Raw genomic sequence first — 26,424 nt, 5'->3', positions numbered from 1 at the left:
GATACACGATAAAGACTTAGGGTTTTTTGCATTTGGTAAGAATACACATGACCTTGAAAAAGTCAACCTGAAGTGACCCTAATTAAACCGAAAGTAGCCATTCTTTTGCATAAATTAAATATAAAAGTATCTGGAACCATATATTTTGGAATCAGTATCAAGTGGTCTATCATATAATAGTGGAAGTAGCAAATCATCTCCTTTATTTTAAGCAAAAGTGTATAGAAACCTTATATTTTCGGAATGGGCTTCAAGTAAGCTATCGCGATCGTCTAACACCAAAAATGACATTTTGAACCGGCTTATAATATTTTCCTGTCACAAGATGCGGATTTGGGGTTGAAAGACCTTCAAATGTCCGGAACAATTAGTTTTTAATCATTATTAGGTCTTTTTACTTTCCTTGGAAAGACCTTTTGATTTTGTGTTGATTATTATTCTTTTTTCTTCTTCCGCTTTCATTTCTTGCATGTAATTTTTGTTTCGCAAGATGTCGCTTAGATGTTTGTTATATGATATTGCACAGTTTATGCCCCTTTCTGGCTCTTCTTTAACGAATACTTTTCTTTGTAAGAGTTATCTCCCTAAACACTGTTTTCCTTGTGAGTGCATCTCCTCCGTAACTGTTAAAGACATCTATTTTACCAAATTGCTCTCTATTTTCTCGGGTTGTTTTGTCCAATTTTGACCGAAGCGATACGAAGACTCCATATGAGAGTTATTTCCCCTTCTGTATTTTACATTAGTGATATATTAATATATTGCATGAATGGTTAGTAAAAGAGACCTAAGGTATTTTGATTTAAGGTCCTTTGTTTAGAAAAAATGAATTTGAGGTCAAGGTCAAAGGTCCGCCATGTTGACAATTTTGAATTTTGCTTGTTTTATGATCTCCTGTGACACTTTTAAAGACAATATAAACGAACTAGAGGAAAATGTTCGTTTTGATGTGATCAAGATATGATACATTTTGTCTGAAAAAAAATCCAATGACATTTAATAGGAGTAGTTGACCCTGAAATGTTTTAATTTAAGGTTAAGTGATTAAGACGTCAATATGGTACATGATAAAACCATAGGGTCTTTTGCAAAATGTTAATTGATATATGACCTAGAATGCCAATCGGAAGTGATCTTAAGTAAATCGGAAGTAGCCATTCTTGCCCTTATGTCATGGAAAAGAACCTAGAAACCATATTTAAAAAAAATATGCATACCTTAACCTGTCGTTTGAGACCGGAAGTGACCTTCAATAAACTGGAAGTAGCTAATTATCTCCGTCATTACAGTCAAAAGTATATAGAAAACTATATATTTTTGGATTCCGTGTAAACACAGCTATCATTTGAGACCAGACTTGACGTTCTATAGACCGGAAGTTGGCAATATCTCCTTTATTTTAGGCAAAAGTATATAGAAACCATATATTTTTGGAATCAGTGTGAAAGAAGCTATCAAGGAGACCGAAAGTGACATTTACTTAACCGGAAGAAGCTAATTATCTCCTTATTTCACACAAAAGTATAAAGAAACCGGTTATTTATCGGATCTGTATGAAGAAACCTACGATTGGATACCGGGAGTAGCTTCTTATCAATTATTTAGAACATTGATGTGGAAAGACTTTCAATTGTTCTCTGAACAGTTGGTTTTTAATTATTATTATTATTATTATTTTTAGGGCTTTCCACTTTTCCGTGATATACCGTTTGATTTTATTCTGATTATTAGGTCTTTCCACTATTCCGTGGAAAGTCCTTTTGATTTTGTTCTGCTTATTATGTCTTTCAACTTTTCCGTGGGAAAGTTTTTTGATTTTGTTCTGATTATTCTTATTATTCTTTTAAGGTCTTTTTTTTTGCTTTTGTTCTGAAATATTAGGTCTTTCAACTTTTCCCGAAAGACCTTTAGTATTTTTTCTGATTATTTTCAATTTTTCTTCTTCTTCCACATTATTTTCTTGCAGATTTTGTTTGTTTCGCAACAAGTCGATAAGATATTTTGCATAAGCTATGGAACATTGTTTTGCTTTTTTATTTTCACCCTGTTTGACCGAACACTTTTCCTTGTAAGAGTTATCTGCCCGAACACTGTTTTTCTTGTTATTACTACCCCTTTGCAACCGTAAAGGAAACCGACAATCTTTAAAAATTGATCGTTATATCCTCAAGATGTTCTGTTCTCATTTGTCCCAAGCTGTACGGAAACTCCATATGAGAGGAATTTCCCCCTTCTGTATTTGACATAAGTGAAAATAATTTGTAACTGGCAAACCATAAGTGATAGAGATCTAGGCTTTTTATTTTGAGGTCCTTGGTCCACCAAAAAGAAAAAGAGGTCAAGGTGAATGGTCAAGATCATGTTCTAAATTTTTGCCTTTTACTTATTATTGCTCTTCTTCAGAAACTGTAAAAGCTACCGACAAACTATTTTTGCTAAATTATTAGTTGTGAAATGTCATAGGAGATTTCTCCCTTTTAGCATTTAGAATTAGCTGTATGGTTATATAATTCTTTAACCTTTTGTTGAAGAGACCACGTATTTTATTTGAGGTCCTTGCTGTATGACCTCGAAATTGAGGACAAGGTCAAAATTTAATTTGATGCTCTAGATTTTGACTTTTGCTGTTACTTATTTGTACATGATAAGGTCGTAGAGTCTTTTACATTGGGCTGCAGACATATGACATTGAAGCAGGTCAACCGGATGTGACTGTTGTAAACCGGAAGAAGCCATTTTTGCATATTTTTCATTAAAAAATGTCTAAAACTTTAATTTTTTGGAATCAGTGTGAAGTCAGATTCAAATGAAACCGGTAGTGAAATTTCATAAATCGGAAATACTAATCATCTACCTTATTTTTAGCAAAAGTATATAAAAAAGCATGTATATTTAAAACCAGCGTAACTAATTCTATTATCTGACAAAAGAATTGATATTCTAAGCCCAAAGTGAATATTTTCCTATCAAAACATGTGTATTTTGGGTGGAGAGACCTTCATTTGTCCTCTAAACAATTGTTTTTTTTTATTAGGTTTTTCAATTTCTCCGTGGAAAGACTTAATGATTTTGTTCTGATTATTATGTCTTTCCACTTTTCTGTGGAAGGACCTTTTGATTTTGTTCTGATTATTAATTTTTTTCTTCCTTCAAATTTGTTTTTCTTGCGTGTAATTTTTCTTTTGCAACAAGTCGCTTACATATTTGGTACATGTTATCGAAAGGTGTATGCGCCTTTAAGAACAAATGACAAATTTGGTCTAAAGCTTTATGATGACATCTTATAGGAGTTATTGTTCCTGAAATTGTGAAATACTCGGTTAATTCATAATTTTTTCATACTATTACATAATAAAGTCATGGGGTCTTTTGGAAAAGGTTGGGTGACATATGACCTTGAAATATCAATCGGAAGTGACCTTGAGTAAATCGGGGTAGTCATTTTTGCACTTTTTTTTAATGAGAAAGTACCTGGTAACCATATATTTTTGTAATAGGCCTACATAAACCTATCATTTGAGACCAAAAGTGACCTTCAATAAACCGGAAGCAGCTTATTATTTCCCTTGTTACAGGGACAAGTATATAGAAAGCATATATTTTTGGAATCAGTGTAATTAAAGCTATCATATGAGACCGGGAGTGACATTTTTTTAACTGAAAGTAGCAAATTATCTCCCTTATTTCAAGCAAAATTATATATTACCTATATATGTTTGGAATCTGTGTAAATAAAACTATCATGTGAGACCGGAAGTGACCATTTCTAAACCAGAAAAAGCAAATGATTTCCCTTATTCAAGACAAAAGTATATAAGTATATAGGAAACATTTATTTTTTAATCAGTATTAGCTGTTTGATTGGATGCCAGTAGTAACTTTGAGTAAATCGGAAGTACCTTCTTATCAAGTTGTTTGAAATGAAATGTGGAAAGACCTTCAGTTGTTCTCTGAACAATTGGTTTTACATTATTCCATTTTCTTCTTCCGCCAAATTTTGCTCTTGCGGTGTAGAGTGGTTTTGCAAGATGTCGCTTAGATTTTGAAACTGACCCTGTTTAACCGAACACCTTTTTTTGTGAGAGTTATCTTCCTAAGCACTTTTTTTCTTGTGTACGCATCTCATTTGCAACGGTAAAAGAAATCGACAAATTTATTTTTCCGAATTGGTCGTGATATCATATGAATGTTTCGGTCAATTCTAAGTGAAGCGATACTGAGACTCCTTATTAGAGTTATCTCCCCTTTATTATTTGACATAAGTAAAAATGGAATACGACTCATTAAATGTAAGTGATAGAGACCTAGGGTATCTTGATTTGAGGTCTTTTTTTTATGAATTTTTCTATATAATTGTATTGAGAACAAAAACAGAAAGTTTTATTTTAATGTAAAACACGATCAATGTATCCTTGATAACATCTATTTTATTGTCAAACTCCAAACATTTCCTGAAGCTGCATTATATTTAAGAACATGATAAACATTGTTCAACATCCCATCCAGCCTAATCAAAGTACCAAAGTAATTTACATCTATATTTCCTATGTTTCGAAAGTGTATATGTTCCCTGCCTCATTTCCTAGCTTGAAATCATGCTTTAGTCTATAAAAAATGTGTATTGAGATTGAAGTGTTGTGTAATATTGTAAAACTAATCTAATATTATATACCTAGAAGAAAGTCGCAATTACAATAACTTTATGTATTTAGAAGACAACACGCAATCCTAATTTGTTTGATTAGAAGAATAGAAAAAAACATGTTATTCTTAAAAAAATGTGCTTTCCTTTCTTCATTCATGTTTTCGGAGTTGTATACTAATATTGCAAGGTATCTAACTTATTGAGACTTTCACCATACTAATTTTTTCTATCAATTTCTTGAAACAAATTCAAAAACACAACAGGTGATTTCTTTTGCAATTACCATCTTAAAATTGGCCTTTAGCCTAATGTTATAGTAAATGAATAACTTCAAAAAATTAAGATTAAAAGAAAAAACAGCTATAAATGAACCGTTACTCTCGTTGGACTTTACCGATTGCAAGTTGGGATTGTGTGTCATGAACATGATGAACGAATAATCTTTTCTGCGGTAAATGTAGAATCCATATCCTTAACAAAACTTAACCTTGATCAATTTTAGCAAACCAAAATAGCTAACATTTCTTCCTAAAGTTTAGTAGTAAACCTTGCGTCTAATTTGGCATTTGTGTTATAACTTCTTACTTATTACATTTTGTATTAAAAATGCTTTGCAGTTTTTACCAATGTTAAAGTTGATAAACCAATACTAACATAACTTTTGAAAACTCCTTTTTTTCTCTCCATAATACCAGAATAAAATTGTATCAACATTTTGAAGAGGACAACTTACATTTGTGAACATCATTTTAAAATCTTCTTGAATACCCATGACAGATTAAAATTCATTCCTTAAGACAGCAAACTGTTTGATCTTAATCTGTTTATCATATAAAGCACGTATATTCTAAGTTCCGATTATTACCTAATCAATGTTAGCATCCAGGTTATTACCCTATTTTAATTTCAAATTTGCATGGTCATGAATTCATTTTCAGTAAATATTATATGCATGTATTAATGGTAATTTGTGTTTGGATAAAAAATGTCCTTGGAAGTTAATGCTGAGACCGACCATGTATTAACTAAGTAAACTTTGCTACACCTTACTTGTTTATACAAAATTTGAATATTCTAAACTTCATGAAACAAATTACCATGCTTACATTAAAATTGAGTTTTTCGTTTGTTCTTTACTAATATTCAAATAAACATGATAAATGTTAAAATAAAAATAACTTTAACACATTTAACATGGTAAATATCATACATTTCAACTCACCGACCACAGTAGTTTTCAGCTCAGCCTATAGTTTATGCCCTTCTGTGATTTTGTGTAAGATTTAGTTTGACGACCGCCCGGCCAACATGCCGTAAAAATTTAAGAGGGTAAATCATTTTTGGTGAAGACATGTTTTGCGTAAAACTAGGCAGTTTTGAAAACAAGATTTCATCGGAACCTCTGTAAAGGCTTCACTCATGGATATTGTATCCCGGCATTTAGAAGTAATTCAGTTATTAATCTGTCTGTATTTATGTTCTTAAAATTTAGATAGTTACATCAACAAATTATTAAACTTCTGATAATTAGAGTATCATTTTCACTTCGTATAATTTATTAAAATATTTCAAAATATTTTTTTTTCCAATTTAACGGAAGCTTCTATAGTTATGAAATCAAGTTATATATGACACTGAACAAAAGAATAAAAGAGAGACGGAATAACCAAAGCTTTAATAGTCACGCTCACAGGATATGTTGAAATTGAATTGATAATGCCATGGCAAAAAATCCCCGGAAAACAACCAAAAAGACAAAGAACAGTCTAAAAAAAGAAAACAAAAATGAATATAATAATCATGGGTCATTTCCAACTACTTGTTAACCCTACCTTGTAGGGGTAGAACAAAACATTTTCAAACGGTTACAACGTTACAATATTTGTATTAAACATTTTTAAAAAACAACTGTCACACCCTTTACTATGTTTGATTAAACATTGAACGACTGTTTAAAAGAGAGGAGAAGGATACCAAAGAGTTTAAAATTTTGAAATTGAAACGTTTTTCATGACAAAGGATAGAAAAGACTGTTACCGGTATAAACAACACAGACATTGAAAAATTAAAAAGCACAAAGAACAACACGTAAAACTAAAACAAGCGCAAAACGAACCCCTTAAAAACAAAACTAGGGGTGATTTCAGGTGCTCAGCAATAGTAAACAGATCCCGCTCCTCATGTGGCACCCGTTGTGTTGCTCATGTAGGTAAAAACCTGGTAATTCAGTAGGTCACATTCGGGGGACGGGGACGAGATTGTAGTAACGACAATAGGAACACATCTGTCGTTATCTGTGAAACAGATATTCCATAATGGTCAACCAACTCGTGATGGCGTCCGTAAAATTTACAAAGGAATTATTTCAACTTTAACACTTGGAACTCTTGTTTTAATAGCTTATTATTGTGAGCAGCAACCCCCTGGAATATTGTATTAACTAGGAGATATATACTATGTATGCAGGTGCTGCTTGAATGTTGCAACATAGAAATGAAAGTTCATAATTGTATCCCACATCTCAAGTTCGAAGGGACAGATGCGTTCAACATAGTCACCAAATTTTGAATTATTTAGTGAGAGAACATCATCTATATAGCGGAAAGTGAAATTAAAGGATACTGCTAACTTATTGTTTTTCTTCCTAAGAAGTTCCTGTATGAAGTCAGTCTCATACTAATAAAGGAACAAATATGCAGGAAGAGGAGCACAGTTGGTTCCCATGGGAATGCCGATTATAAGTTGAAAAACACGACCTTCAAATATAACAAATATGTTGTCAATCAAGAAATCAAGCATCTTGATAATGTCAGTTTCAGAGAATTTTTTGTTTGAATCGGAGTGTTTGTTTTTTTTTACAAAATACGATATATCCCTCCCTAAGACAAGAAACTTGTATCTACGTATTCCATTCTTTTTTATGAAACAAAGCATTACCAACTCTTTCAATTTGTCTTTAAAATTGAGAATGGAAACGGGGAATGTGTCAAAGAGACAATAACCCGACCAAAGAGCATAACACAGCCCAAGGCCACCAATGCGTCTTCAACGCAGCGAGAAAACCCCGCACCCGGAGGAGAGCTTCAGCTGGCCCCTAAACAAAAATGTGTACTAGTTCAGAGAAAATGGACGTTACACTAAACTCTGAAACATATAAATGAACCAAATAAAAAAAAAGAAAAACAACAAACAAGACTAACAAAGGCCAAAGGTTCCTGACTTGGGACAGGCGCAAAAATGCGGCGGGGTTAAACATGTTTTGTGAGAACCCAACCCTCCCCCTATACCTCTATCCGATGTAGAATAAAAAAAACACACAGCAATACGCAGAGTAAAACTCAGTTGAACAGAAGTCCGAGTCCGATGTCAGAATTGGTAACAGAAGAAACTAAGCAAAGTGCTGGAAGATTAGTTTTTATAGGTGTCAATCTGTCATTTGTGATTGACCAACCGCAGTCCAAAGGAATAAGATTTGCTTCTTCTGTCCACTCTATGATTTGGTAGAACACTCTCTTACAGTGTTGTTCTGCTGCAGCTGATCATGGAGGTAGCGTTTGAACTTGTAGAAATGTAACAGAGTTAGAGAGCACTTTATTTACAAATTTTCTGCAGTGAATGATGTCTAGACTTTCGTGTTGGACGCCAACATACAAATTAGCAATGATCTGCACACCACAATTTACTATATCTTCTACAGATGAATAACGGGTAAGAAATGGTAATGCTTATTTACGAAGTTCTTTATTTTCAGTCCTCCACAAACTAAGACAGTCGTATAATGACTGTTACTGGTATAGAGAGGTTTTTTTCCGTGCAGTAGTGAGAATTGTTGAAAAAAATTTGTCAGTATATGACAAAGTCCTTGCCACTGTGTATAATATTTGAACAGCCAATACTATATACTGTTCATATATGAGTTCCGTTGAACAACAAAGCAAAATCGTGCAATACTTGTTTCTGATGTTGTAAAAAGTTGTCCACAAATGAAACAATTAATGCGATGTCGTTTCTGTATTACCATAGTCACAGATCTAGAGTGATGTTGCAACACTAGTTTGAATGAACAAATGCTGACTCAGTGAGGTAAATGGACTGAGAAGTCTTGAGAACGGCATTTAGAAACGGTTTTGGCCCTCGAATGTTTCTGAGAACTTTTTCAAATTTGCTCATAATGTTTGGAAATGCGTAAAATCAAGAAATAGAAATAAAGTTTCTAAGCATTTGATGAAATGACGTCATAATTACGTTAAAATATGCCCCTTTTTTCTTTTCTTTCTGGAAAAATTGTTCGCAGGCAAGACATAACTAAAAGTAGCCTTGATATAACTGTCATCAAATATACAGCTATTTCTATGGTCCGCACATACTTTTTCAATCTGCTATAATACTTAAAATTTGACTTAAACAAGGAAAATCGAGAAACTTTACAAAATATTCAAATTTTGTCATTGTTTTTTTGCAATGGTAACTCGCGATCGTTAAATGTGAAATTTTAAAAATTTTCTGAACACCTTGTATCTTAGTATAGTTTGGAGAAATTGCAGAATATATATAGAAATTTTTCAATTTGAACTAATATTTGGGCCAAATAAGGGCCTTGTTGCTCCTACTTCTTTGTCCTAATCGCTTACCGATTACTATTGAGGTTTAGTTAGCCGAAACTTAATACAACTCTAGAAAGTTCCCATTCTTGTCCAAACAGGGGAGGATTCTTCAACTTTGTACTTGTTTGGCTTTATAACTATTTTTATCTGAGCGTCACTGATGAGTCTTATGTAGACGAAACCCGCGGCGGGCGTATTAAATTATAATCCTGGTACCTTTGATAACTATTAATGTAAAATCACTTGTATTTGGATAATGTATACATGTAGTTCTGGTAGATTTTAGAACTTAGATGGATGTTATGAGGTATTATCAAAACAGCCTAGTACCCCAGTTACAAAACTGAAAGCCTCTGTTTTTACTGTTTATTAATATGAATCACAAAATTTGTATTGATTACCAATAAAACATCAGCATATTGTAACAATGGTCTATCATACAAAAGGTATTTTGTCTCAATAGTTCATCTGACTAGGGTGAATGTAATCTTTCGTCGAACATTCAGTTGTTTGGAAAAGCTTCTGGTTAAAATATCAATTTGTTTTAGGATATGCTATTATTTCAAATATATAATCCGAAGTGTATGGGGTGTAATATCAATCCGAACTGTGGTCTATGTTAACCTTTTGGATGATCAGGTTGTGAAGTTTCCGTAAAATTATCATGGTCTCGGTTATTAGAGGGTAAGTCATTAGCTAATTTGAAGACCAATAATTGAATAAAAAGCATTAATTAAGGTTTTTGTCAGATTATCGGGGGTCATCTTCTATCAGGTATTGATTGATTGATTATTGGTTACTTAACGTCCAATGGCAAATATTTGCATGTTCAGGACAAGAAAAAATAACAATAAATACAAGAGGTATGTCATAATAGAGGCCGTCTGAGATAATGGTCGGAGAAATTCGGACTGCCTCTGGAAAATGAGGTACGTACAGTGGAAAGGGACAGAAATTTTGCATTGCAACAGGCCACCTACGGACCGCTCAATAAGTTGTTGTTTTACATCCGGTTGGAAGAAGGCCACGACTACTCCCCAGTCACCATTAGGGGTTACTATCAAGTATCAACGAGTATAATTTGAAAACAACTTGAATAATGGACTGTATATCAGAGATTGTATCATTGATAAATATGAAAAACAGAGATCCCAAAAAAAATTTTTACCCAATCCAAAATGGAACCATATTTAAGTACTTGTTTATGTTGTCATAAAACAGTCCTATGTCAAATATTATTTTCAAGATAACTTGTCTTTTGTAAAAGTACCGATCGGTTTGTTCCAAATCCTGTCTTCAGTAAACTTTGAATTCTCAAAATGTGTGGTCTTTTTATCACAAATTAATCTTGATAAGTAATAAAGAGAATGAAGATATCAGCAATTTAAAATCTGACGGATACTTTTTAACAGTTATCGTGCCAACCGTCAACAATGGAACAGTAAATTCATTATATACACGGATCATTTGAAATCAGTACCCTCTTTTAGAAATCAAGCATTGTTATGCCACTAGATTAGTTAGTTTTCATAAAATGTAAACAATATACGAAAAAGATACGTAAAACTTTATTTGTGTGTTCAAAGAGTGTACTTATTTCATCCTTTAATTAGAAATCACATATCATTATTGGTTTTTACTTTTTGTACATCAGGATGGATTGTCTTTTAAAAAAAATATTATTTCGCGTTGTTTACAAATTCCTATATTTTTCCGTTGTATTAAAATCTATGCACAATTATTTGCAATCAGCCATTTAAAAAGGCTCTGCATTAGTTAATGTTAGAAAATGTGAATAATAAAAGAAAAAAGACATTTACACTTTTGTGTGTTGAATAAAAAGTAAAATAACAAAAATTCCGAACTCCAAGGAAAATTCAAAACGGAAAGTCCCTTCTCAAATGTCAAAATTAAAAGCTCAAACACATCACACGAATGAAAAACAACTGTCATATTCCTGACTTGGTACAGGCATTTCCTTATGTAGAAAAAGGTGGATTTAACCTGGTTTTATAGCTAGCTGAACCTCTCACTTGTATGACAGTCGCATAAAATTCCAGTACAATAAGAATGCAATTATTTTTTTATTGAAATCATTTAATCATTTTCCATTTAATCATACACTATTATTGGTTTTTAGTAATTTTTTATCATAAGATATGCTAAATACAAGAGAAAAGATACTCAAATTTTATTCTCATTGTTTAAAAATGCCAATATTTCATCTTTTAATCAAATATAATGCGCTGTTATTTGCAATCAGTCATTTTAAATGCTGCTGAAGAAGTGTTTTTTTTTATATCTTATAATAATATAAGGATCCAGATACTTTAACCTTTAATTGGGATGAATAAGAGTGCAATTATTTCCATATTTTAAGGAAAATCATGAACCGCAATTGATTTTTAGCACGTGTTGTACATCAGGATATGTTGTTTTTCATAAAATATCATGAATATAAGAGAAAATTATACTACAAATGTTTTCACATTATTTAAAACATGCTCATATTTCCTTTATCTGCAATCAGTCATTTTAAATGCCTCAGTATGTGTTATTATTTTATAAAATGTAAATAATATCAGAAAATCATATTTAAAGTTTTGTTTGTGTTGATGAAATATGCATTTTTTTTGGCAGGAAATCGTTAACCATCGATGGTTTTTCGTACTTTTTGTACATCAGGATGGGTGTTTATTTATAACATATGATGCATATAAGAGATAAGTTACTAAAAGTATGTTCATATTGTTTAAGAATGTCCAAATTTTTTTCTTTTATCAAACCTAATGTACCATTACTTGCAATCAGTAACGCGTATGCCTCTGAATGAAATTCTATTTGGATTAAATATAGATAATATAAGAATAAAGATACTTAAACGTTTATTTGTGTTGATGGAGAGTGCAATTATTTCTTCATTTAAAGCAAAATTATGAACCGTCATTTGGTATAAATACTGTTTGTACATCTGGATAGGTTGTTTTCTTTCAAAAATTAAAAAAAAAAAAATAAACGTTACAAACATTTTGTTCACATTGTTTAAAAATGCCACATTTCTCGTTCTTAATTAAAACTATGATGCCATTTTTTTCTAGCACTAACTTTAAATGCCTTTAGACAAGTTATTTATTTTTATGAAATGTGAATAATATAGGATCAAAGATACTTAAACTTGTGTTTAGTTGATGAAGAGTGAAACTATTTCTCCATCTTGATATATATCATGAACTTACATTTGGTATCAGTAGTTTTTTTATCAGATTTGATTGATTTTCATAAATATAATGTATATAAGAGAAAATATGTATCCATTTTATTTGATCTTTATTGGATAGTTGTTTCATTGGCAATCATACCACATCTCCTTATTTTTATGACATTGTGTTCGCCTATTTTAAAAATGTCCACATTTATTCTTTTTTTAATCAAAGTGAACGCACTGTTATTTGCAACCAGTCATTTCAAATGCCTCTAGATGAGTTATTTTTCATAAAAATTTAAATCATATAGGATTCAAAATACTAACATCTTTGTTTGTGTTGAATAAAAGTACAATTATTTCTCCATTTAAATAGAAATCAAGAACCGTCATTTTGTATCAATAATTTTTAATGGGCTGTTTTGTTTTTATAAAGTACACCGAATATAAGAGAACATATGCTGATATCGTGTTTGCATTGTTTAAAACTGCCAATGGTTCTTTTTTTTTATTTCAAATTCTATGCGTTTTTGCAATAATTAATTTTAAATGCCTGGATGAGTTATTATTGATAAAATGCGATCAATATGAAAATAAATATACAGAAACGTTTGTTTCTGTTGAATAAAAGTGCAAATATTTCTTCATTATAATAATAATCTGAACTTTCATTTGGTTTTGATAATTTTTGTTCATCAAGAAAAATTGTTTTTCATCAAATATAAAAAAATATAAGAGAACAGTTACACACATTTTGTTCGTATGGTTAAAATGCCAATATTTCTTCTTTTTATCAAAGGGACCTCGGTGGCCGAGTGGTCCAAGTAGTTACTACTGTAATCACTAGCCAGTCAACACTGAGGTTGTGAGTTCGAATCCCGCTCGTGCGGGTGCACTCGACTCCAATCTTAATTGACTAGGATTGTCAGTTTTCCTATCGAAGGTCGATGGTTTTCTCCGGGCACTCCGGCTTCCTCCATCAATAAAAACTGGCCGCCACGAAATAGCCCAAAAGCGGTGCTTAAAAGTGGCGTTAAAACACCAAAAATCAAATCAAAAAATCTTTTTATCAAAATTAATACCCCATCATTCGCATTAAGTCATTTTTAATACTCTGAGTGAGGTATTTTGCTTATAAAATGTGAACAATATTAGGATAATTATACTTCAACTTGTTTGTTTTGAATAATAGTGTAATTATTTCTTTATTTTTAAGGCAATCATTAACCATCATTGGATATATTTATTTATGAACATCAGGATGGGTTGTTATCAATAAAGTAGAAGACAATAAAAGCGTATATAACTTAAATTCCGTTCGCATTTGTTTAAGGTTTGCATTTTTCTTTAATCAATTGAAAATCATGCACCGTAATTTGGCAATATTTCAATAGCGATACACACAGTTGTTTAGAACACACCAGGTTTAATAAACAGTGCATATAGATTTACGACAATCGGAATTCTTAAATTATATTAAAATTTTGGTTTTGTGTAAATATTTCACTTAGCTTCTAACAAACGTAAAACTTTGCTGAATGATTAAAAATACAATGTCGGGCTTCTATACTGAAACGATTTGTATTCTCTGTTGCACCGCTTTGATTAGATGAAACGAAATCAAGATTCCTTAATTTGTAGGATTCAACATGTGATGTAGTAGAGTTCAAACATTTATAAAGTTTAAAAAGGCTGATCCTTCCGATAAGTCCGCAAGCTATTATAACCCTTGTGGATGTTTTGTTATACGTATCGTGTTGTAAAAAATAGAGAAAATGTAAAATAAAAGACTATATAGTGTATATGCCAAAATAACATGTGTTAAAGAAATAACAATAACAGCCTCAAACAGAGGACAGAAAATTTAGAGTTCAAATTTTGTTTTTACTGTCACTACTTATTAAACAGAATTTATGTTAACATTGAATGTGACAACACAATTTGATGTCATTGGTGTGAATGGCATGTTTTCTATTAGTTTTAACACTTGTCAATAACATTTGAGGCACTGGTAGCTCGAATTGGAGGTTCGTATGCTGGAACTGATTGCATAAACGGTACATCAACGACATTTGAATCAGGTTGGACAAGATTATTTTCCATGGGTTCCATAAGCTCCTCAATTTGTTCCTGAGATAATTGTAATTCCTCGTGTACTTGGAATTGCATATTATCTGTCATTACCGAAGTGGATAGAGAAGTGCTAATTTCGAATCTCCTAGTCGTTGACACTTTTCCAGTTTTATTTTTGATTGGACTCTCATATTTATGTACTGACACGGACATGATATCCCGATTAGATTTTTTTTTGATATCATGAACAGTTATGCTGGTTGCACGGATTGAATGGTTGGTAAATTTTCTAGAGAGAACAGTTTGTTTTGAGATAGTCCTTATCAAACTGGAGAGAGTGTTTATAACCAATGCCTGGTTCTAGTACCATACATCTTGAGAGTCTGTGAACTGATAAAGACGTTTTTGCCACAAATCATTGCCTCTAGGATAAAGTTTTGAAAGGAACTTCCGAAAACTTGCAACTGAGGACAGTGGATGACCTATTATATAATATTAAAATAAAGAATTTAAGAAACAATGACAATTTTTTTTATTCATACATGTACAACAAGAATTACACTTAACGCAAAGACAAAATTTATTTTTATAAAATACGGTATGGTTTGTTTCATTGAATACAAAGAGTGGCGCATTACTACATGAATAGGTACAGATGTATGTAAATATATAGATTAATTTGTATTTGTTTATTTGATACGCAATTGTTGTTTTTAAAGTAACACATTCGGTGACGGTCACTTTTTTAATTTAATTTGTGTGATAAATGTGGTAGTGTCTCATCTGTGTTGATTCTTAACCCTGTGTGTAATAAAAATAAAATAAAATCGATAATATATTAATTTAAAAATGCTGCTCAAACACGTACATCATGATGTAAATTTAAGTTCATGTATGACCTACCATTTACTGTATACATATGTGCCTCTTTTATGGTTTCATCTGTTTCTCTGTGGTATTTGTCTAACTCATCTACTATTTGGTATACTTATTCCCTGACTTGTTAGTCCTGAGTAATGGTAAATGTTGTTTTATTCATACCTCTGAGATTTTCTCTGCGTCTTCTGCACAAATAACACATTATGTCGAAGCAAACTTTTTGAAGCAGTCCATAAGGGGTATCTGTGTTCAAGGCAACCCTGCCATATAATTTACCGAGAGCATCCTCGTCCAACGAAGGTGTGTGATCTGTCTTTTCTAGGTCCTGGCGCTTCAGCTGTATCGTTACTGCATTAAAATATGATTCGCTCTTTTGAAACGTATATTTTTGATAATGTCAATCTCCATTTCTTTTAAGTGTCTAGATAATCCAAATCTAATTGACTTAAATGCCAAATGTTAGTACCATTTTTTTATGAGCGTCTGCGTAAAACTTACAAAAAACTGCATTAGGTTCATCTGCTGTTTCAAAGTCAATGACGTCCCTGTTCTCAGCCAAAAGATATTGTAAAAGCACATTCATTGCTGCCTTAGTGCCCTTTTTAGTATTTGAAGCATCTTTATCTTTAAGCAGCTGGTTCAAAGCATTCTAATCAGAATGACCAAAACGCGAATCTTCTCCTGCGGAATCTATATTTGTTTTTGTTTATCTGACGTTAAATGACGTCAAACTTTAAAGGGAGTTAACTCGTGACCATTGAGGTACGACAAGGGTTATTCATCTGGGAATAATAGGGTTGTTCGATGGAGGCTTCAAATTGTCGGGGTTATTCACATCTCTTAGAAATTTTTGGAAAAAATCGAGAATAAACTATGACACGTGTTTCCGTATTAGCCAATCAAATAATTATTATATAATGCAAGGACTAATAATAACCGAAAACAAATATGATATACAGCTACAAAAGACAACCACTGAATTACAGGCTCCTGACTTTGGACGGGCACATACATAATATGGCGGGGTTTAACATGTTTCCTAGCTCCAAACTCTCGTGTTTATTTTTTATAATCTACTGATCTTTAGATTTGGCATTATAAATCGATGCTTTCTGATAACAAAGTTTTTAAGCTATCACATGTTATCAGGACTGCTACATTTGGAAAGGGATCAGAACTAACATATTTTATTTAAAATAGAAATGACTTGAACATATGATGTAATTTGAAATATACGTTATCTGTTTGTTTTTGACCTGGTAATTGCAGATCACGGAGAAACTTTTATTTCAAACAAAGTTGTATGTGTACTGTATTTATTTAATCTGTATTGTTTCTATCAAGAAACAAAAACATTTCAAAATATTGTATAAATCGATGTAAAGTGGTCCTAGTCATAAGTTAATATATTGTTTAGCAGACCAGACAAACATTTACTTTTAACCAGGTTTAATCCACCATTGTCTACATAAGGAAATGCTAGTACCAAGTCAGGAATATGACAGTGGTTTTCCATTCCTTTGATGTGTTAAAGCATTTGATTTTGCCATTTGATAAAAGACTTTCCGTTATGAGTTTTCGGTATTTTGTTATTTTACTTTTAAGATTTGGTATGGTTCAATCGGGTTGTCAAGGTCGAAGTTAACTTCTGCAGCGGATCGTCTAAAGTTAACTGTTGCGACAGTCATACAAAAAATTATAGGACCATGTCTGCTTTTTCAAGCTAACTTGATTTTTGTCCTAGAACCGGTCGGAGCAGTTCTTCAATCTGCCGTAGGTTACTCTGTCCAGTCAACATGACTGGTTATCAATTTAAATTGCTAATCATACCTCATTAACTTGTTTTTTTATCTGTGCCTCAAACAAATATTTGCACGTGGGCAATTCACTTAAGGAATTCATCATTCTTTTATAGCTCGCAGTAGCAGACGTGGTATACAGTTCTGGACAAGCAGGTACATTTTTTGTCAGGTCTTATGAAATAAAATCATATATAGTTTTATATAGATTAGACCGTTGGTTTTCCTGTTTGAATTGTTTTACACTAGTTATTTTGGGCCCCTTTATAGCTTGCTGTTCTGTGTGAGCCAAGGCTCCGCGTTGAAGGCCGTACTTTGACCTATAATTGCTAACTTTTTATACATTGTGACTTAGATGGAGAGTTGTCTCATTGGCACTCATACCACATCTTCTTATTTATAGGTAAGGTGTGAATAAATAAAGGCAACAGTAGTATACCGCTGTTCAATAGTCATAATTCGATTAAGCAAAAAACAAATCTGGGTAACAAACTAAAACCGAGGGAAACACATCGACTATAAGGAAAACAACGGAACAACAGAAACACTGAACTACAACAAAAGCAAACGCCAACATACATAGAAACGGACTGTGTAATTACACTTTCCATATTCCTGACTTGGTACAGGACATTTAAAAAAAATGGTGGGTTGAACTGGTTTTATGGCTAGCCAAACCTGCCGCTTATATGGCAATGTTTAAAATAAAGCTAAAATGACAATACTACGTGACAGGAATACAGTACAAACACTCAGCACAGAGAAATACATAAATAAATAATATAATAGTACATTACAACATGTAAGCCGCAGAATAACAACGGACACCTCCCATGAATTTACGACAGCACACCAGGACACCGCAAACGAAATATAAACTGCGCGTCACATGAATGGATCAACGTCACAAAATGTTACGTAGTTTTTGTGACTATCACAGGTAAATATCTAAAAATAAAATAGATTTGTTTAATTTATAGACACGTACAAGAATATAAATTAGGATTGAGTTTGTAATGGTGTTATTTTATGTATTTTTTAACCATGTTGGTTTTTCTTCTAAATCAAAACTGTGTATAAACAAAAAAATCCTGTGCATATAGTTGCCTCAAACTTAAAATCATATAGATAAAGTAGCTGATTTTTTATCTTAACTTTTTTATTTTAACGTTTTAGTTTGTAACCCGGATTTGTTTTCGCTTAATCGATTTATGACTATTGAACAGCGATATACTACTGTTGCCTTTATTTACATACAAATATAAAATAAAAATAAAAATAAGATAACTGTAATATAAGGCAAGATCATGTAAGACCTAACAGTAAACACACATAAAAAAAACAACATAAAACAAAAAACGATTTACATATAACACTCACCGGATTGTTCTAGATATATCGTATTCTACTAGACAAAAATAGTGTGGCTGTATAATAATCTGAACAATATATCACTGGCCTATTTCTATTTGATCAGCTTCGGTTAGTAGATTTGGTCGAGATTTTAGTTAGCGACCCGAAGGGATAATGAAAAAGAGTTGATTTGAATTATAGGGTAAGATTATATTCTATGAAATTGTTTCAGAACCTATAACCTTTTATACTATTAAATTGTCCTTATTAAGACAATATTGGTCATTTCTCTTTCATAGAATAGGGATATCAATCATTATTAAGACGTGACTGTGGATACAATAATTTCAGTTTCTAAACTACGGTATTTTGCTATGCAGCTCTAAATAGAGTCCAGTGATTCCAAATTTTTCGTATCTCCTTTCATATGTGCTTATGTAAAATGCTTCTGAAAGTAATATCAATTACCTGTACTTCTAGTCACCTAATTATACCCTTTCTGCTTATCATCCATACAGAATAGAGAAAAAAAGTCAAATATATTTTTGGTGAACAAGCATTATGTCTAAAACGTTTTAATATATTTAAAAAGTAACACAATATCAATAAGTTTTTAAAAAAAGAAAAAAAAAAAAATCCGACTTGTCTTATGAAGGCGTCAATGAATCACAAACTTTAATTGCAGTATGGAAGGAAGCTATCGACATAATAAAAGACACCTTTATGAAAAAGAAGAAAAGAGCCAGGAAAAAAGGACGGTTCATTTCAACAAATACAGTTACCTTCACAAAATGGTTACCCACTAATTTTCCTGTTGGTGGTGTCATGTGTGGTTGTGGAAGAAATCTCAATACGCCGAAATCGCTTTTATGTCATTTACGAAGAAAAAGCGACACAGCCCGAAAACATATAAAGTTATTTAAAAAGGGCATTTAATGAAACCAGTTAACAAGCTTTTGGAGACGTTACATAGTTACATGCATATTTCATTTACATGACATCACTGACGGCTGAATGATGAAGCATATAAATGTGCAAGATCAACGTTCTTGATTACAATGTTTAAAGTCCTTTGATTATATTAATTCTTCAGATGATATGCCCAATTTTTGCCATTATTTCATAGACGCTTTCTGTTAGCCAGACCCGAAAGTCATGAAGCAGATAACGCATGATAAGATGAAAATAAAATATCCATCATGTTCTTTTTTCCCCACAATAAATCTCATAAAATCACTACATATTTGTATTCTTCGATTAAAACTTTAACATTTGCAAGTAATTGTCGGTTTTTAATAACCTGATTGCAAACACAACTAACTAAAAAATTGAGCTAGGGACTGTTTATCCTTCCGATCATTTGTGTTTGACAGGGGTTCATGCAATCTGATTAAGATACATACCCTCTGTGTCCAAGGTTTGCTTACAAGGATCTGACAACGGTCCTTTCTACTTTCTGTTTTAAACACCTTTCGGAATCGGATGAATACAACCCTTTAAAAATTTGTAAGCTGAAATTTAATTGGCTGATGCAGTACCTGCTAGAACATAAGGTAAAGCTTAGACACATGATCTGTATTTTAATCAGATCGGGGTTTATGTTGCATTTTCGATAGGTAATTCATCGGTTTAGAGATATTTTATTTCCGAGGGTATATTTTGTTTTAAGTTAGCAATTCATTGTCTTTAAAGATCGCCTTTTCCTTTCAAACCTTCAAACCCCACCATCGTAAGGGTTATATAAGTTTATACAACAAATAGTCCTTTGAGTAACATAAACTATCTGCCATACACTAAACTGAAGTTAAGGCAATCTCCATTAGGTCAACGTAGGACCTTGAACAATTAAGAGAGGCGAACGATACTATAGGGATTATATCCAATAAGACAAACAACACAAAAACACAATACACATCATAGAAAACGTTAGACTGAGCAACACGAACCCCACCAAGAACCGACCATAGGTGCTCAGGAAGGGTGAGCAGATTTGGCTACACATGTGACATCCGCCTAAATACTCCTATACAATACGTCGATAAGATTTATCAAGTGATTAGACATTACAAAATAGCAGATTAGTAATTGACTCTAATATAACCCAAATTAATAAACCACTGGTAAAGTAAATGTTCCAATCCTGCAACTTGACCGACTGTACAAATTTGATATAGAGACATGTTTTGGGTTACAAAGGATAGACGATACTATATCCGGTGTTTCTTTTTTTCCAAATTGCTCGTTATATCCTTAGGATGTTTGTCCAATTTTGAACGAAGATATACGAACACTCCATATGAGTTATTTCCCCTTCTGTATTTTACATAAGTGATATCTTAAAACCGTAAAAGAAATCGACAAATTTATTTTTCCAAATTGCTTGTTATATCCTTAGGATGATTTGTCCAATTTCAAACGAAGAGATACGAACACTCCATATGAGTTATTTCCTTTTCTGTATTTTGCATAAGTGATATATCAATGTATCACATCAATGGTAAGTGATATAGACCTAAGTATTTTGATCATAGGTCCTTGGTTCACAAAGATGAATTTGAGGTCAAGGTTAAAAGTCAAGGTCATGTTCTCAATTTTGACTTTTCCTTGTTTTATGATTTGTTCTGACACTTTTAAAGATATGTATAAGAACTCATTGCCTCATTGTGATGAAGATATTATACCTTTGGTCTGAAAAAATCCAATGAAAACTTAAGGTAGCACAATACAAAGATTTTATACCTCCTATTCCCCAGTTTTATAATGCTGTAACTTTCTTTATAATGCTTGAAAATATATAAAATTGGTATTTATGGATAGCTAACAGATTATTCTTTCAAATCAATGCAATGTTAGTATTATACAACAATTATGTAATTAATCATAATGTTTACTGTGTCTACAAAATTTTACAAGAAATTTCCACTTTCAATTAAAATTAGCTTCTTCATGGTTATCCCGAGAGGGTTGATTTTATTATAAGTTGTTCCTAGAGCCATTATCTACAAAAGGGTGTCTCAGATTTTGGATAGAATGTATAGATCAAATTTTACACCTAATCAAATATTATCTACTTTTATGTGGTAAGGATGTTTACACTAATTAGAGATTTATGAGAGAATGGAATATGATAGCGATAATTTGAGACACCCTTTTGTAGCTCCTGCTGTGTTGATTAAGATTTCGTTTAAATTTCCTGTATAATTATAGAGAAGAAAGAACTAATTTCATTCCAGTGAACTGACCAAGATTTTGCCATTAATTGCATAATAATTGATTACATAATGATTGCATAACAAAAATATTGCCTTCATTTAACAGATTAATTTTTTATCTATCTATATGTAACTCTTTTATTAATTTATATGCAGTCTTAAGAAAGTAACAGCATTTTAAAGGTTGGAGATTGGAAGTAAAAAAATCTTTGTATTGTGCTACCGTAAAGAAGTTATTACCCCTGAAGTGTTTTATTAAAAGGGAAATTGATTATTTCTTCAGATTGATACATGATTAAGCCATCAGGTCTTTTGCAAAATGTTGGTCGACATATGACCTTAAAAAATGTCAACCGGAAGTGACCTTGAGTGAACTGGAAGTAGTAATTTTTGCACTTATTTCATTGAAAAGTACATAGAAACCATATGTTTTTAAATGGGCATACATAAACCTATCATTTGAGATAGGAAGTGACATTCTTTAACCGGAAGTAGCAAATTATTTCAAATATTACAAGTATAAACAAACTATATATTTTTGGAATCAGTGTGAATAAATCTATCATATGAGACCGAAAGTGACATTTTCTAAACCGGAAGTAGCCAATTTTTTTCCCTTTTAAATGGCAAAAGTATGTATAAACGATATTGTTTTGGAATCAGTGTAAATACAGCTATGAGACCGAGAGTGAGATTTTTAAACTAAGTTGACAAAAGTATATAGGAACAATACATTTATTGAATCAGTAGCTTATCATCATTTTGAAAATTGATGTGGAAAGACCTTCAATTGTTCTTTGAACAATTGGGTTTTAATTATTAGGTCTTTCCACTTTACTGTAAAGACCTATTGTATTTGTTCTGATTATTAGGTCTTTCCACTTTTCCGTGGAAAGACCTATTGCTTTTGTTCTGATTTGTTCTTTTTTTTTGTTCTGTGCATCTCCTCCGTAATCGTTAAAGAAATCGACAAATTTATTTTACCAAATTGCTCGTTATATCCTCAGGATGTTTTGTCCAATTTTAACTGAAGCGACACGAAGACTCCATATGAGAGTAATTTCCCCTTCTGTATTTGACATAAGTTAACAATTAATGTATAACATGAATGGTAAGTGATAGAGACCTAATGTATTTTGGTTTGAGGTTCTTGGTTCACTCAATTGAAATTGAGGTCAAGGTCAAAGGTCAAGGTCATATTCTAAATTTAGATTTTTCCTTTTTTTTAATGATCTCCTCTGCCACTTTTAAAGATATACATGAAAGACCTAGTGCAAAGTGTTTGTCCCATTGTGATGAAGATATGATACATTTGGTCCGAAACTATCCAATGACATTTTATATGGGTTATTGTTCCTGAAATGGTTAAATTTAAGGTTAATTGATTATTTCTCCAACTTGGTACATGATAAAGCCAAAGGGTCTTTTGCAAAATGTTGGGTGACTTATGACTTTGACAAATATCAACCGGAAGTGACCTTGTGTAAACCGGAAGGAGCTATTTTTGCACTTATTTCATGGAAAAATACATAGAAACTATATATTTTTTAAATAGGCATACATTAACCTATCATTTGAGACCGGAATTGACCTTCAATAAACCGGAAGTGGCTAATTCTCTTCTTTATTACAGGCAAAAGTATATAGAAACCATATAGTTTTGGAATCAATGTAAAAACAGCTATCATATGGGGCCGGAAGTGACAATTTTAAAACGGAAGTTGGCAATTATCTCCGTTATTTTAGGCAAAAGTATATAGAAACCATATATTTTTGGAATCAGTGTGAATGAAGCTATCATATGAGACCAGAAATGACATTTAATTAATCGGAAGAAGCACATTTTCTCCCTTTATTTCACACAAAAGTGTAAAGAACATTTATTTATCGAATCAGTATGAAGAAACATATAATAATGCGCTTTTGAAACTGACCGTGTTTAACCGAACACTTTTTATTGTAAGAGTTATCTCCCCAAACACTGTTTTTCTTGTGTGCGCATCTCCTTCGCAACCGTTAAAGACTACGACAAAAATATTTCACCAATTTGCTCGTTATATCCTCAGGATCTGAAGAATAATTTTGACCGAATCGGTCCGGAGACTCCATATGAGAGTTATTTCCCCTTCTGTATTTTAAATAAGTGAAATGTGATTGTATCTGGTAAATCATATGTGATAGAGACCTAGGGTCTTTTGAATTGAGGTCCTTACTCCACCAAAATGAAAATGGGGTCAAGGTCAAATGTCAAGATCAGATTCTAAATTTTGATTTTGGCTTAATTTTGCTTCTTTTTAGAAACCGTATAAGATATCAACAAAATATTTTTACTAAACGGATATTTGCAACATGTCGTAACATACATATTTTGGTTCAAAGGGTGCTTTGACATTTGATGGGAGTTTCCTCCCCTCGAATACTCAAAATAAGCTGTATTAGGATAGAATTCATTTCCCTTACATAGTGGAGACTAAGTGTCATTTGATATGAGGTCATTGCTTTATGACTTTTATGAAATTTAGTTCAAGGTCAAAGGTAAAATTGACGTTCTAGATTTCGTATTTATACATGATCTTGAGATCTTTTGCATTAGGTAAGTAGTCATATCAACCAAAAGTGACCTTTTTTAAAATGGAAGTAGCAATTTATCTCCCTTATTTAAAGCAAAAGTATATGGAAACTATATTTTATCTTTCCGTGGAAAGACCTATTGCTTTTGTTCTGATTTGTTCTTTTTTTTTGTTCTGTGCATCTCCTCCGTAATCGTTAAAGAAATCGACAAATTTATTTCATCAAATTGCTCGTTATATCCTCAAGATGTTTTGTCCAATTTTAACTGAAGCGACACGAAGACTCCATATGAGAGTTATTTCCCCCTCTGTATTTGACATAAGTTAACTATTAATGTATAACATGAATGGTAAGTGATAGAGACCTAATGTATTTTGGTTTGAGGTTCTTGGTTCACTCAAATGAAATTAAGGTCAAGGTCAAAGGTCAAGGTCATATTCTAAATTTTGATTGAAAAATGAAAATGGGGTCAATGTCAAATGTCAAGATCAGATTCTAAATTTTGATTTTGGCTTAATTTTGCTTCTTTTAAGAAACCGTATAAGATATCAACAAAATATTTTTACTAAACGGATATTTGCAACATGTCGTAACATACATATTTTGGTTCAAAGGGTTCTTTGACATTTGATGGGAGTTTCCTCCCCTCTAATACTCAAAATAAGCTGTATTAGGATAGAATTCATTTCTCTTACATAGTGGAGACTAAGTGTCATTTGATATGAGGTCATTGCTTTATGACTTTTATGAAATTTAGTTCAAGGTCAAAGGTAAAATTGACATTCTAGATTTCGACCTTTGCTGTAGATTCGTATTTATACATGATCTTGAGATCTTTTGCATTAGGTAAGTAGTCATATCAACCAAAAGTGACCTTTTTTAAACTGGAAGTAGCAATTTATCTCCCTTATTTAAAGCAAAAGTATATGGAAACTATATTTTAAGAATCAGAGTAAAGTAAGCTATTATTTGACACCGGAAGGGACTTTGATATAACCGGTAGTGGCTTATAATTTCCCTTAATTGATGAAAAAGTGCCTCAAACATTGTATTTTCAAATTCAGTATGTGATAAGCTATCATTTAGGCCCAGACATACTGTTTTTTTCTCCAAATTTTCTTATCTTACGTGAATTTGAGTGGAAACACCTTCAATTGTTCTCTGATTTTTAATTTTTTTTTTCTTCCGGCACAATTTGTTCATGCGGTGTAAAGTGATTTCGCAAGATGTCGCATAGATTTTTTGCATATGATATCGAACAGATATTGGGCTTTTGAGACTGACCCTGTTAAACCGAACACTTTTTATTGTAAGAGTAATCTCCCCAAACACTGTTTTTCTTGTGTGTGCATTCCTTCGCAACCGTAAAAGATAACCACAAAAGTGTTTCACCAAATTTCTCGTTATATCCTCAGGATCTGACGAATAGTTTTGATCGAAGCCATCGGGAGACTCCATATGAGAGTTATTTCCCCTAATACATTTGATATAAGTGATATGCATTTGTAACTGGTAAACCATAAGTGATAGAGACCTATGGTCTTTTGATTTGAGATCATTGGTCCAAAAAAAAAAAAAAAAAAATTAGGTCAAGGTAAAAGGTCAAGGTCATGTTCTGATTTTTTTACAGTTCGTATCGCTTCATCCCAGAAAGGATTATAGATATCGACAAAACAATTTAACCAAAATGTTTGTCGCGAGTTGTCCTTACTGTAAATTTTTGTCAAAATGGTACGCGTCATTTTATTGCAAGGACAATGCCCCAGAAACGGGCAAATCAACAAATTACTTATTGAAACTTCAAACTTTGCAGCTATCATGTTGTAAATGTATCTTATCTCCATTATCAACTATAGTCTGCAACTACACTCCCCATTTTTTCCAACTGATTTTTTTTTCAGTTATCCCATTTCTATGAACAGAAAATCGACTTCAGTCCCGTACATTTTACTGTAAAAATGCTAATCCTTCTTATGTACAAACTTCTTTCTGAAATAGAAATTCATCCCTGCAAAAATCTGCTCCAATTCATGTATTTTCTGGAATGATCGATAAACGTTTTGTTTGAGTACTATAACAGCATTAC

The 26,424-nt window shown here is 32.2% G+C and overlaps 1 protein-coding gene across 5 annotated transcripts in view; it reads left to right on the top strand.

The window, feature by feature from the left end:
* LOC127725503 (zinc finger E-box-binding homeobox 1-like) overlaps positions 1-26,424 on the top strand; it is a 256,029-nt gene that overhangs the window by 202,334 nt on the left and 27,271 nt on the right. For 2 of the 5 annotated variants that reach the window (XM_052232538.1, XM_052232529.1), the window contains exons 5-6: positions 17,319-17,358; positions 19,241-19,794. The exons of 1 other annotated variant lie outside the window; for it this stretch is intronic. In XM_052232538.1, coding sequence (XP_052088498.1) covers positions 17,319-17,358; positions 19,241-19,491 — 291 coding nt within the window. In that variant the 3' untranslated portion in view covers positions 19,492-19,794. 2 more of the 5 variants (XM_052232555.1, XM_052232546.1) reach the window with 2 other exon arrangements.

The sequence above is a fragment of the Mytilus californianus genome, unplaced genomic scaffold (assembly GCF_021869535.1).
Source record: "Mytilus californianus isolate M0D057914Y unplaced genomic scaffold, xbMytCali1.0.p SCAF_1, whole genome shotgun sequence".
NCBI lineage: Eukaryota > Metazoa > Mollusca > Bivalvia > Mytilida > Mytilidae > Mytilus > Mytilus californianus.
Note: the sequence above shows the minus strand (reverse complement) of the source record. Positions and strands in the feature narration are given on the sequence as shown.